The sequence below is a fragment of the Seriola lalandi genome, unplaced genomic scaffold (genome assembly GCF_002814215.2).
Source record: "Seriola lalandi dorsalis isolate HSWRI2012SDOR001 ecotype SW California unplaced genomic scaffold, Sedor1 jcf7180002054532, whole genome shotgun sequence".
NCBI lineage: Eukaryota > Metazoa > Chordata > Actinopteri > Carangiformes > Carangidae > Seriola > Seriola lalandi.
In genome coordinates this window covers 84,492-94,684 of record NW_019525085.1, presented here as the reverse complement: position 1 = coordinate 94,684, position 10,193 = coordinate 84,492, and the positions used below count along the sequence as shown (strand labels likewise).

The following is a 10,193-nucleotide window of genomic DNA, read 5'->3' as shown; positions in this document are numbered from 1 at the left end:
TGTCTGACCATGCTCTCTGATTGGCTGTCCTCAGGTGGGGTGGGCGGAGCTTAACGATGGCAGGTGCGTCAGTGAAGGTGGCGGTGCGAGTCCGTCCGTTCAACTCCCGAGAGACGGGACGCAACGCCAAGTGTGTGATCCAGATGCAGGGGAACACCACCTGTAAGACACAACACACACACACACACGTTTGTCTTTATATACGTGTGAGGACCCTCACTTTACCAGGTCCCTGAACTAAATTATTAGTTATTTTACAGAATTTAAGTTTATTATTTATCATTTCTGTGTTGTGAGAACCGTCTTCACAATGTAGAAATGAAAGTAGTGCAACAGTTTCACAAGACACTATAAGACTCTCTGATTTTGTCTGTTTTCTAATTCATCCAACTTTAATCCTAATTTATTTTTCTTTTAGAGAAAACTCCAAAGTTGTAAATATGTTGTAAAAAATCAGTTTTAATGAAGGCTTTTCCCTCCGTGTCATTAAGTTAGAGCTTTGCATGTATTAAAACAGCCCTCAGCAATCCCAGAATGCCCCTGCCCGTCACATGACCTCTGAACCTGCTGCTATTTAAACTCAAACACACACGCAGTTTATTAATAGACGTTGCTGCAGCACGACTGTTTTTAGCAGCCGTGCGACCGTCAGAACACACTCAGATATTTATGCACTGATCGTGTTAATGATGGGCGGAGTCGAGCTTTTAGTGAATGTTGGAGACATCACGTGCAGATTTCACTACATGTCCAAAAGTATGTGGACACCCGATCATTTAAGACGTGTGACTCCAAAAGCATTTTTTACACTAAGTGCACAAGGTGTTTGATAATTCCCCTCTTTTGTTCCAGGTATCTCCAACCCCAAACAGCCCAAAGATGGAGCTAAGAACTTCACCTTCGACTATTCCTACTGGTCACACACAACGGTGATCACACACACACACACACACACACACACACACACACACACACACACACACACACACACACACGTGTAGAAACGTTCATCAGGTAAACCAGGATCGGTATTAACCAGAGGTGTGTGTTCGTGTTTCCGCAGATTGATGACCCCAGCTTCGCGTCTCAGAGGCAGGTGTATAAGGACATCGGAGAGGAGATGCTGCTGCACGCCTTTGAAGGTAAAAACCATTTGAACTGATGCTAATGCTAATGCTAATGAGGTTCATACAGTTATTAATGTTTAAGTTGATTAATGATACTAATCTAGATACTTGAGATACTAACATCCATGTTAATGATTTTACTACAGATGCTAGTGCTAATGCTAATGGTAGTTATGTTAATGATGATACTATTATCACCGATGATAATGTTAATGAGTTCGTGATCCTAACTTTAATGCTAGTGCTGCTAATCCTGGTGATGAGGAAAATATTAATTATTATGTAAGTAATGTTGATAATAATGCTAATGATGCTAATCATGTAAATCACCCTTCTGATGACGCCAAAGATGCTACACTTGCTAATGCTTGTAATGATGTTTTAATTGTTGATGATCCTGCTAATGATTCTACAGAAGCTAAAGTTTGTTGTGTTCATAAGATAGTAAACAGTGATGCTAATGATGCTAATGATGCTAATGATCCTGGTAATGCTGATACACATCTTCCTGATGGTGCAGCTGCCACCATCATAACTATTTACACTATTTAAACTTGACCCAACAGCTGCAGGTCCTGCTGCTCCAAGTGTATTTCAGGATCTGATTTTGGTGGAGGACAAGTGTTCTTTATTTCTTTTACTTCAGAAGCTCAGGAAGATTTTAATCTTATTTATTTTCCCAGGATACAATGTGTGTATATTTGCGTACGGCCAGACCGGTGCCGGAAAGAGCTACACCATGATGGGCAAACAGGAACCTGGACAGGAGGGGATCATACCACAGGTAACACACTAGTTTTTAAGTTCAGTGTAGGATAAAATTGTCCTCAACAATATACTTATAAAGGACATATTTATATTTATATAATAGTTAACAGACAATCACTTATTCTTAACATTCAGGTCAACTGTCGAGGATGGAAATACAATAAAAAATAAAAGCCTATTTCCATTGTGGTTATTTCCAATAAATGGTAAATGGTCCTGATTGATTCACCATTCATTTCTGAACCACAAGCTTCAGTTGCAGTTGCTCAGTCTGCTGTTGAACTTTGTTCCACAGAACTGAGGCCGTGAACAAAAACTGGATTTTTGTCTGTGGAACCTCTGAATGTAAAAAGTGAAGATCTCTATTTTGACAATCTGTCTAAAATAGTTACAGATATTTTGTGAGTGAGACCAAACTGTCTCTGACCAAATCTTTGTTAGATTTTGATGATGTGTACATGAAGTTAATGATTTGACCCGACAAAGCTTATTTTTAATGAGTGGAGAACTGCTGCATCAGCAGGTGGCAGCGTAATCGCCTGATTTAATGTCATATCATGTTGCAGTGTGTGTCGAGATCACTGAGCCCTTTATTTCCCCTCAACAGTAGAATTAAAGAGGTGATGTAGTGCAGCCTGATGCCGGTTAGTCACATATTTCAGCCTCCACGTGGTTCTGATGTGGAGCTGTACTTGTGAGAAGCCTCAGCAGGACGTTCATCACCTTGAAGCAGAATCATAAATCCACCTTTAATGGGTTTTTTTCTTGTAGTTTCACTGACTGATTGTGATGAATGAACCTCTGTTCTCTGTGTGTGCAGCTGTGTGAGGACTTGTTTCAGAGAACGGGAGAAAACACAGATCCTGACCTGACCTACTCCGTGGAGGTAAACTCTCTCTGACCTGATTCCAGCCGATTCCTTCAGTGGATGTCGATCAGCTTGAACGCCGCCTCTCTCTTCCGCCTCCAGGTGTCCTACATGGAGATCTACTGCGAGCGGGTCCGGGATCTGTTGAATCCAAAGTCCCAGGGGACTCTGCGGGTTCGAGAGCATCCCATCCTCGGGCCGTACGTGGAGGACCTGTCCAAACTGGCTGTGACCGGATTCACCGACATCCGGGACCTGATGGACGCCGGCAACAAAGCTCGGTCAGTCTTCTTCCTGTGGATACACGCCAGGACGCAGCATCCAGATAAATCCACAACTTGAATTTAAAACAAAACCAGAAAAGGAAACTGAAGGAGATGATCATGTGCTGTTGCTGAAACAATGTGGACGAGGATTACTTTCATTATCGATCCCCCTTTTGTCCAATCAAGATATTCAGTTTACCGCCGCAGAAGAATTAAGAAAAGCAGCAGAAGGAGCCAGTGAATTTTTGTTGTAAAATTACTTTTAACCACTTTTCAAAGAAGTTTGTCGAGCGACTAATTGATCGATCGGTTAATTGTTTAACTTACTACAGGTGATTTAAAATGTAAATGCTGTGCCTGTGAAATGTCGTGAGCGAGTTACAGTAAAAGTTGAAGTGCGCTGAAAGGTCTGCGGTGACATGAAGGATAAGAGACGAGGCGCTTGATGGACCCGGCCGTGACGAAGACAGTTGAAGTGTCAGTTGGTTATCTGAGTGTGAGATTTGCCACTTCAGTAATCACTCAAGTTAAAGTTGGTGACCAAAATTCAAACAGCGACAACAAGTTTTTTGGTAGATTGCTGAAAGGCATTCTGGGAAATGTAGGAAACCCCATAAATATGAGCTGTGAATCCTGAATTTGCTCTAATGGGAAACTTCTTTCTTTCTCCACAGCAGCAAATTCAAAACCTGGTCTTTGGAGTTGTTGAAAGGTATTTTAGAAACTGTAGTTAATCTGTTGTCATGGTAACAGACCAAAACACAGACTGACAGAAACTTGGTTGCAGATACTTTTTTACGACGTTTCACCTCTGATCCAAGAGGCTTCTTCGGTTCTGACTGACTGGTGGGGAAACCCAGGTGTTTAACCTCTGTGGGATCGTTATCAAAGCCGGTGATGTCACTTGGTTCGTTAGCGCTCCCACCTGTTGTAGCGACAGCCGTCCTTCTCACCTGAGCGTGAACGGTTGTTAAATCTTCTGGGAAAAGATCAAGGACAGAGTTGTAGGTGGCAGATAAGTGGTGTCGTAGATCTTCAGAGCTGTGCGCACTAACACAACTCAGACCAGTCTGAGTTGTCAGCGATTAATTATTTATACCTGACTGGTTATTGATTACAGGACGGTCGCGGCCACAAACATGAACGAGACGTCGTCCAGGTCACACGCTGTCTTCACCATCGTCTTCACCCAAAAACGACGAGACCAGATGACCAGCCTGGACACTGAGAAGGTGTGTGTGTGTGTGTGTGTGTGTGTGTGTGTGTGTGTGTGTGTGTGTGTGTCCTCATATCGCAGTAATCAGGATTTTTAAAGATGAAACTCGAACTTTCTCTCCAGGTCAGTAAGATCAGTCTGGTCGACCTGGCTGGGAGCGAGCGAGCTGACTCGTCGGGGGCAAAGGGCACCAGGCTCAAGGTCAGAGGTCACGTGTCAAGTGTGGTGCCGACGTGGGCTGAACTAAAATCTATGATTTCTAAGTAAAATTAACTTTTATATTTTTGTACAGGAAGGAGCAAACATCAACAAATCTCTGACCACGTTGGGAAAAGTGATTTCAGCTCTGGCTGAAATGGTGGGTCAACACACGCTTGATGTTTATCCTCAGGTTAAATATATAGATTCACGTTTGAAGTGAAAAATGACCATTTCTCTTCTCCCCTCTGCAGCAGAGCAGTAAGAAGAGGAAAAGTGATTTTATTCCCTACAGAGACTCAGTCCTCACCTGGCTACTGAAGGAAAACCTGGGTAAGTTTAGCTGGTACTAGTTGTACTGCAGTAAAAACATCACACACAGCTGGTTGTGTTGAAACTAAAAGTACCAGGAGTAATATTAAAGGATTAGTAGTAAAGATATACTTCTCTGAGGGGATAAATAAAGTATATATCTATCTAGTTCCAGTCGTTGTAATACCAACAAGTAAGTAACAATAAAGTTTTGATGTATGTTTGTTTCAGGAGGAAACTCTCGGACGGCCATGATTGCTGCTCTAAGTCCTGCTGACATCAACTATGAAGAAACACTGAGCACTCTAAGGTCAGATGTCGATGTGTGAAGTAAATATCATTCAGTGTTATCTAGTCTAATGCAATCTGTGTTATTCAGGGACGAAGGCCGTCAGACAGATCGATCACAGGGCTGAGATATACCCACTTTAATCTAACTGAACCTGGTGTCATGTGATTCCAGGTATGCTGACCGTGCCAAACAGATTCGTTGTAACGCTGTGATCAATGAAGATCCAAACGCCAAACTGATCAGAGAGCTGAAGGCTGAAGTGGAACGATTGAGAAACCTGCTGTTCTCTCAGGGTCTGCAGGAACTGCTGGATAATGCTGGTATATATACATTATAGTATAGTATACATTATAGTATAGTATACATTATATAGTATACATTATATAGTATACACTATACTGGTATATATATGATATGAAATATACAACACTGGTATTTTGTCATATGGTAAACACATTATAATAAATATTATACTGGTGTGTTCACATACTTGTACACACAACCTTACTATACAGTACATATATAACAATTAATAACTTATACACATTATATTTTCTAGATTACATTGGTACATACACAGAATAAGAAATATGTTTTAGTGGTACACACATCACATTGTCTATAGTCTGTGTGTTTATTTAAACATGGTATGTAGGGCATGTCTGTGTGTCGGGTATTTACAGACAACAGCAACTGTGTGTGTGTGTGTGTGTGTGTGTGTGTGTGTGTGTGTGTTGGGGGTGGGGTAAGCAGATATTTACAAGCTGTTCTTTACATAACCAGGATAGCAGAGATTCCTTCCTCTTAAAAATGAAACCTGACTCTGTTGCTTCTCTGTCTCTCTCCGTCTTTCTGTGACTCTCAAAAAGTCAACAACAACAACAATGGCCCCATTGGCATCGCAGGTGTGGCCCCCTCCCCGCTGCAGCTGGCACTCAATGCAGCCAATGGACTCGCAGCCAATGGACTCGCACCTAAGAATGGCTCCGCCCCTCCAGGTGACTGACCGCTCTCTCTCTTTTCCACCTTAAAAACAAAATCCTCTCAGCGATCAATAAATAACCGTTCAGTTTCCCTCTGCAGCTGCAGGTGAGCCTGCGTCTGCAGGTGACGTCCCAGCTGACCCCGACCACCTGATCGAGGATGGAGAGGAAGGAGAGGAGGCGGTTGCCACGGAGCCCATCAGTAAAGAGGAAGCAGCTGAGAGACTGCTGGTAGGATCAGAGTCTGATACTACTGACGTTTTCAAACTGTGAGGCAGCTGTCAGACTTCCTGGACTGACCCTCGACTGTGTGTGTGTGTGTGTGTGTGTGTGTGTGTGTGTGTGTGTGTGTGTGCGTGTGTGTTGTAGGAGACAGAGAAGATTATCGCTGAGCTTAACGAGACGTGGGAAGAGAAACTAAGAAAGACAGAATCTATTCGTCTGGAGAGGTAACATCACTGACTCTGGTTCGTTTCTTCTGTGACTCCAATCAGAAAACAGTCAGCCAATCAGAAGAGAGGCTCAGAGCCTCCTCTTTTCTGATTGGCTCACCACTGAAAAATATATCTTATTATGGATCAACACTTCAAATAAAACACAGACGAAGAGGAAAATATGGAGCTTTAAATGTAGAATGTAGAAGTCATCTCCAACTCCCATGGTGCATTTCTGCGAAGAGCCTCCAATCACATCCTGTCACGTGAGACACTAAGGAAGTTAAAGATGGAGGTGTTGAGAAAACATTCGGAACAATAAATAGTTTTGAATTTGCTACCGCTCAGAGTCGTCTCCATAACAACGGCACCCGAGGCTCATGGGCATTGTAGTATTTACAGCTGTGCACCAAAATGACAAGTTAAAATAGTGAAAGCTGAATACGGAATGAACCGACCAATCAGAACTGAGTATTTGACACAACAAACGCAACGAGGGAGAAGAAAGAGTCGGACATGATGACTGATCTCTCTCTCTCTCTCTCTCTGTTTGTGTCGGTGTCTCTCGCCCTCAGAGAGGCCCTGCTGGCAGAGATGGGCGTGTCCATTAAAGAAGATGGAGGAACGCTGGGCGTCTTCTCTCCTAAAGGAGTGAGTTCACACGTGCTTCTGTCTCAGGGTGACATTATAAATCATGCTGTTTGTTTCCTGTTGTGGCGTCTACAACCTGCTGGTGTCGGCGTGGTGACAGCTGGTCGTCGTCTGTCGTGACGGTCGAGTGAAGTCGTCCGGAATCGGAAGCTTCACAGCGACACCTGGTGCTTTTATTCTGGTTCCTGCAGCTGGAGCTTAAACTCATTAGTGTGTGTGTGTGTGTGTGTGTGTGTGTGTGTGTGTGTGTGTGTGTGTGTGTGTGTGTGTGCGCGCTGCAGACACCTCACCTGGTCAACCTGAATGAAGACCCTCTGATGTCAGAGTGTCTCCTCTACTACATCAAGGAAGGATTCACCAGGTCAGACATCAGTTCATAATTTAATGACACTTTATTGATGAATTCATTAATTATTCTCTTGATTAATTAATGAAACAGCTGTGAAGAGAGTTTTATTGTTTCCACGCAGAAGCTGAAATTATTAATTGATTATTTGATTAGTTTTAGATGATTCAAATCTTCAGCAGTTTTACATCTTTCTTATCAATAACCTGATCATATGTATTTGGTACAAACCCCAACCTGAGCAGGTGCAACAGCCACACCTCTGAAAACATCTAACAGTGATAATAATGATGATAATAATAACTTTATTTATTTAGCACTTTTCTTAACAAAGTTACAAAGTAGTAAACGAGTAAAAAGAGTAGAACAGCATAAACTTAACATTGTGCAAAATGATCCGACAGTAAAAGGCAATAAAATATATAAAATCAACATGAATAAAACCACTGAAGGCTGAGCCTCAACTTAACATCAGTCTGGGAGCCGATGAAGGGAGGCGAGCGCCGGAGTCATGTGACTGAAGCTGATGTCTGTCTGTTTCAGGGTTGGACAGCAGGACGTCGACATTAAACTGTCTGGACACTTTATAAAGGAGATTCACTGCGTCTTTGTCAGTGAGACCAATGACCAGGGAGAAGGTGAGACGCCTACCTGTCTCTGTGTGTGTGTGTCTGTGTGTGTGTGTGTGTGTGTGTGTGCAGATCGCCCTCTGGTGGTCAAACTGAGGCAGCTGCACCTCAGAAATCTGAAGTTCGGTTAAAGCTGCAGAAACACACTCAGTGTTTTCATTATTGAATTTATGCTTCTACATTTAATGTTAAAAGTGTCGTCTTCAATTTAAGCCACTAACCACAGTCTTGTGATGGTTACTGAGGTGTGTGTGTTTGTGTTTGTGTTTGTTTGTGTGTGTGTGTTTGTGTGTGTGTGTGTGTGTGTGTGTGTGTGTGTTCAGTGAGTGACTCTCTTTCTTTTTCTCTCTCTGTAAAAGCTGCCAGGAAATCTGTCAGGTATTGATTTTTAACAGTCACTGATAACCAGTTACCATGGTGACGTCACCTTCATATTCACACCCATGTTTCCTGTGCCCCCCTCCTCCCCCCTCCCCTCCACTGTGTGTGTCTGACTGTAACATCCACCGAGCCTCGTTGAGCTGTCGCACGTTAAATGGAGGTTTTCTTGTACTGATTGTGTCCCTGCAGTCGTCGTCACTCTGGAGCCGTTGGTCGGAGCAGAGACGTACGTGAACGGGAAGCAGATCACTGACGCCGTCGTCCTCAAACAAGGTAACAACAACCCGAGGGATTCAAACAACAAGCAAAAATGATTCACTCTTTATTCCTCCTATTCATCTTGTTTTCAGGTTGTCGGTCCGTCTCATTCTCATGGACATGATATGTAGTAATATAATAGACCTTGATGGAACTTCTTCAGATTTGATCTTTGACCCCAAAATCTAATCAGTTCGTCCTCGAGTCCGAGTGAATGTTTGAGCCAAATTTGAAGAAGTTCCTTCGAGGCGTTACTGAGGCGGACGTACAACCTGAAAACAATATGGCTGCCGCTCTGGCTGTCGGTTGTCAATGAATCATTTTTAATCTCGCTCTCACTCCCTTCTCCGTCCCGTCTCCCGTCGCCAGGTAACCGCATCGTGATGGGGAAGAACCACGTGTTTCGGTTCAACCACCCGGAGCAGGCGAGGCTGGAGAGGGAGCGCAGCGTCACGGCCGATCAGCAGGCGGAGCCGGAGGACTGGAACTACGCTCAGAGGGAGCTGCTGGAGAAACAAGGCATCGACATCAAACTGGAGATGGAGAAGAGGTAGAGAGCAGGAGATTTAAAGACCGCTAACACTGTGTCAGCCAGTTACAAGCTAACAAACAACATAAACAAATAAAAGATGCTAACTATGCTAACCTCACATCTGGAGGAACTTTAATAATCTGAAAAACTGAAAACCTGAACGTGTTTGAGGCTTGGACAGAGCAACACGTGTAATTCAGTCATTTCTAACATTTTATAGAAGAATGAAAAGAGACGTTTCTTCAGTTTAAAGACGACAGGAACGTTAGAAATCAGGGCTGTTTCCACTGACTGTGTTACAGACTGCAGGACATGGAGACTCAGTACCGTAAAGAGAAGGAGGAGGCTGATCTGCTGCTGGAGCAACACAGACTGGTAGGTTTCTGTTAGCTTAGCTTATGTGGCAGCTAACAGTGCGTGTACAGTGTTAAACCTGTGTGTGTGTGTGTGTGTGTGTGTGTTTGTGTGTGTGTGTTCAGTATGCCGACAGTGACAGCGGCGACGACTCAGACAAACGCTCCTGTGAGGAGAGCTGGAGGCTGATTTCCTCCCTGAGAGAGAAGCTACCTGCCAACAAGGTACAACACACCTGTGTTGTCTGCTTGAATAATCACTTCCTATCAAAAGGCCCGTTAAAAAAGTGTCGTTATCATATCGCAAGATGAGGCCGAGACTTCTTTATGTCTCGGTGTTCTCAGACATATTTGCAGCCCTGCTTTCTGACACCTGTCTCCGTCTCACCTGTCTCTGTCTCCAGGTGCAGTCGATAGTGAAGCGCTGTGGTCTGCCCAGCAGTGGGAAGAGGAGGGAGCCTCTCAGAGTCTATCAGATCCCTCAGAGGAGGAGGATCAGCAAAGACCCCAAACGGGTCACCATGGAAGACCTCCGCATGCAGGCGGTGAAAGAGATCTGCTACGAGGTCTCACACACAC

At 43.7% G+C, this 10,193-nt stretch overlaps 1 protein-coding gene across 1 annotated transcript in view; it reads left to right on the top strand.

The window, feature by feature from the left end:
• The first annotated feature begins 25 nt into the window (after positions 1-25).
• Positions 26-10,193, top strand: part of kif1ca (kinesin family member 1C, a) — a 17,649-nt gene continuing 7,481 nt past the window's right edge. Inside the window, exons 1-23 of the mRNA XM_023414536.2 lie at positions 26-162; positions 853-929; positions 1,064-1,142; positions 1,811-1,911; positions 2,716-2,781; positions 2,866-3,044; positions 4,150-4,261; positions 4,369-4,446; positions 4,538-4,603; positions 4,698-4,776; positions 4,987-5,065; positions 5,219-5,367; positions 5,917-6,045; positions 6,131-6,261; positions 6,400-6,479; positions 7,040-7,115; positions 7,397-7,476; positions 8,005-8,099; positions 8,661-8,744; positions 9,099-9,279; positions 9,564-9,636; positions 9,741-9,839; positions 10,019-10,180. Of these exons, the coding sequence (XP_023270304.1) occupies positions 57-162; positions 853-929; positions 1,064-1,142; positions 1,811-1,911; positions 2,716-2,781; positions 2,866-3,044; positions 4,150-4,261; positions 4,369-4,446; positions 4,538-4,603; positions 4,698-4,776; positions 4,987-5,065; positions 5,219-5,367; positions 5,917-6,045; positions 6,131-6,261; positions 6,400-6,479; positions 7,040-7,115; positions 7,397-7,476; positions 8,005-8,099; positions 8,661-8,744; positions 9,099-9,279; positions 9,564-9,636; positions 9,741-9,839; positions 10,019-10,180 (2,361 nt within the window). The 5' untranslated portion in view covers positions 26-56. The remainder of the gene's footprint in view (positions 163-852; positions 930-1,063; positions 1,143-1,810; positions 1,912-2,715; positions 2,782-2,865; positions 3,045-4,149; positions 4,262-4,368; positions 4,447-4,537; positions 4,604-4,697; positions 4,777-4,986; positions 5,066-5,218; positions 5,368-5,916; positions 6,046-6,130; positions 6,262-6,399; positions 6,480-7,039; positions 7,116-7,396; positions 7,477-8,004; positions 8,100-8,660; positions 8,745-9,098; positions 9,280-9,563; positions 9,637-9,740; positions 9,840-10,018; positions 10,181-10,193) is intronic.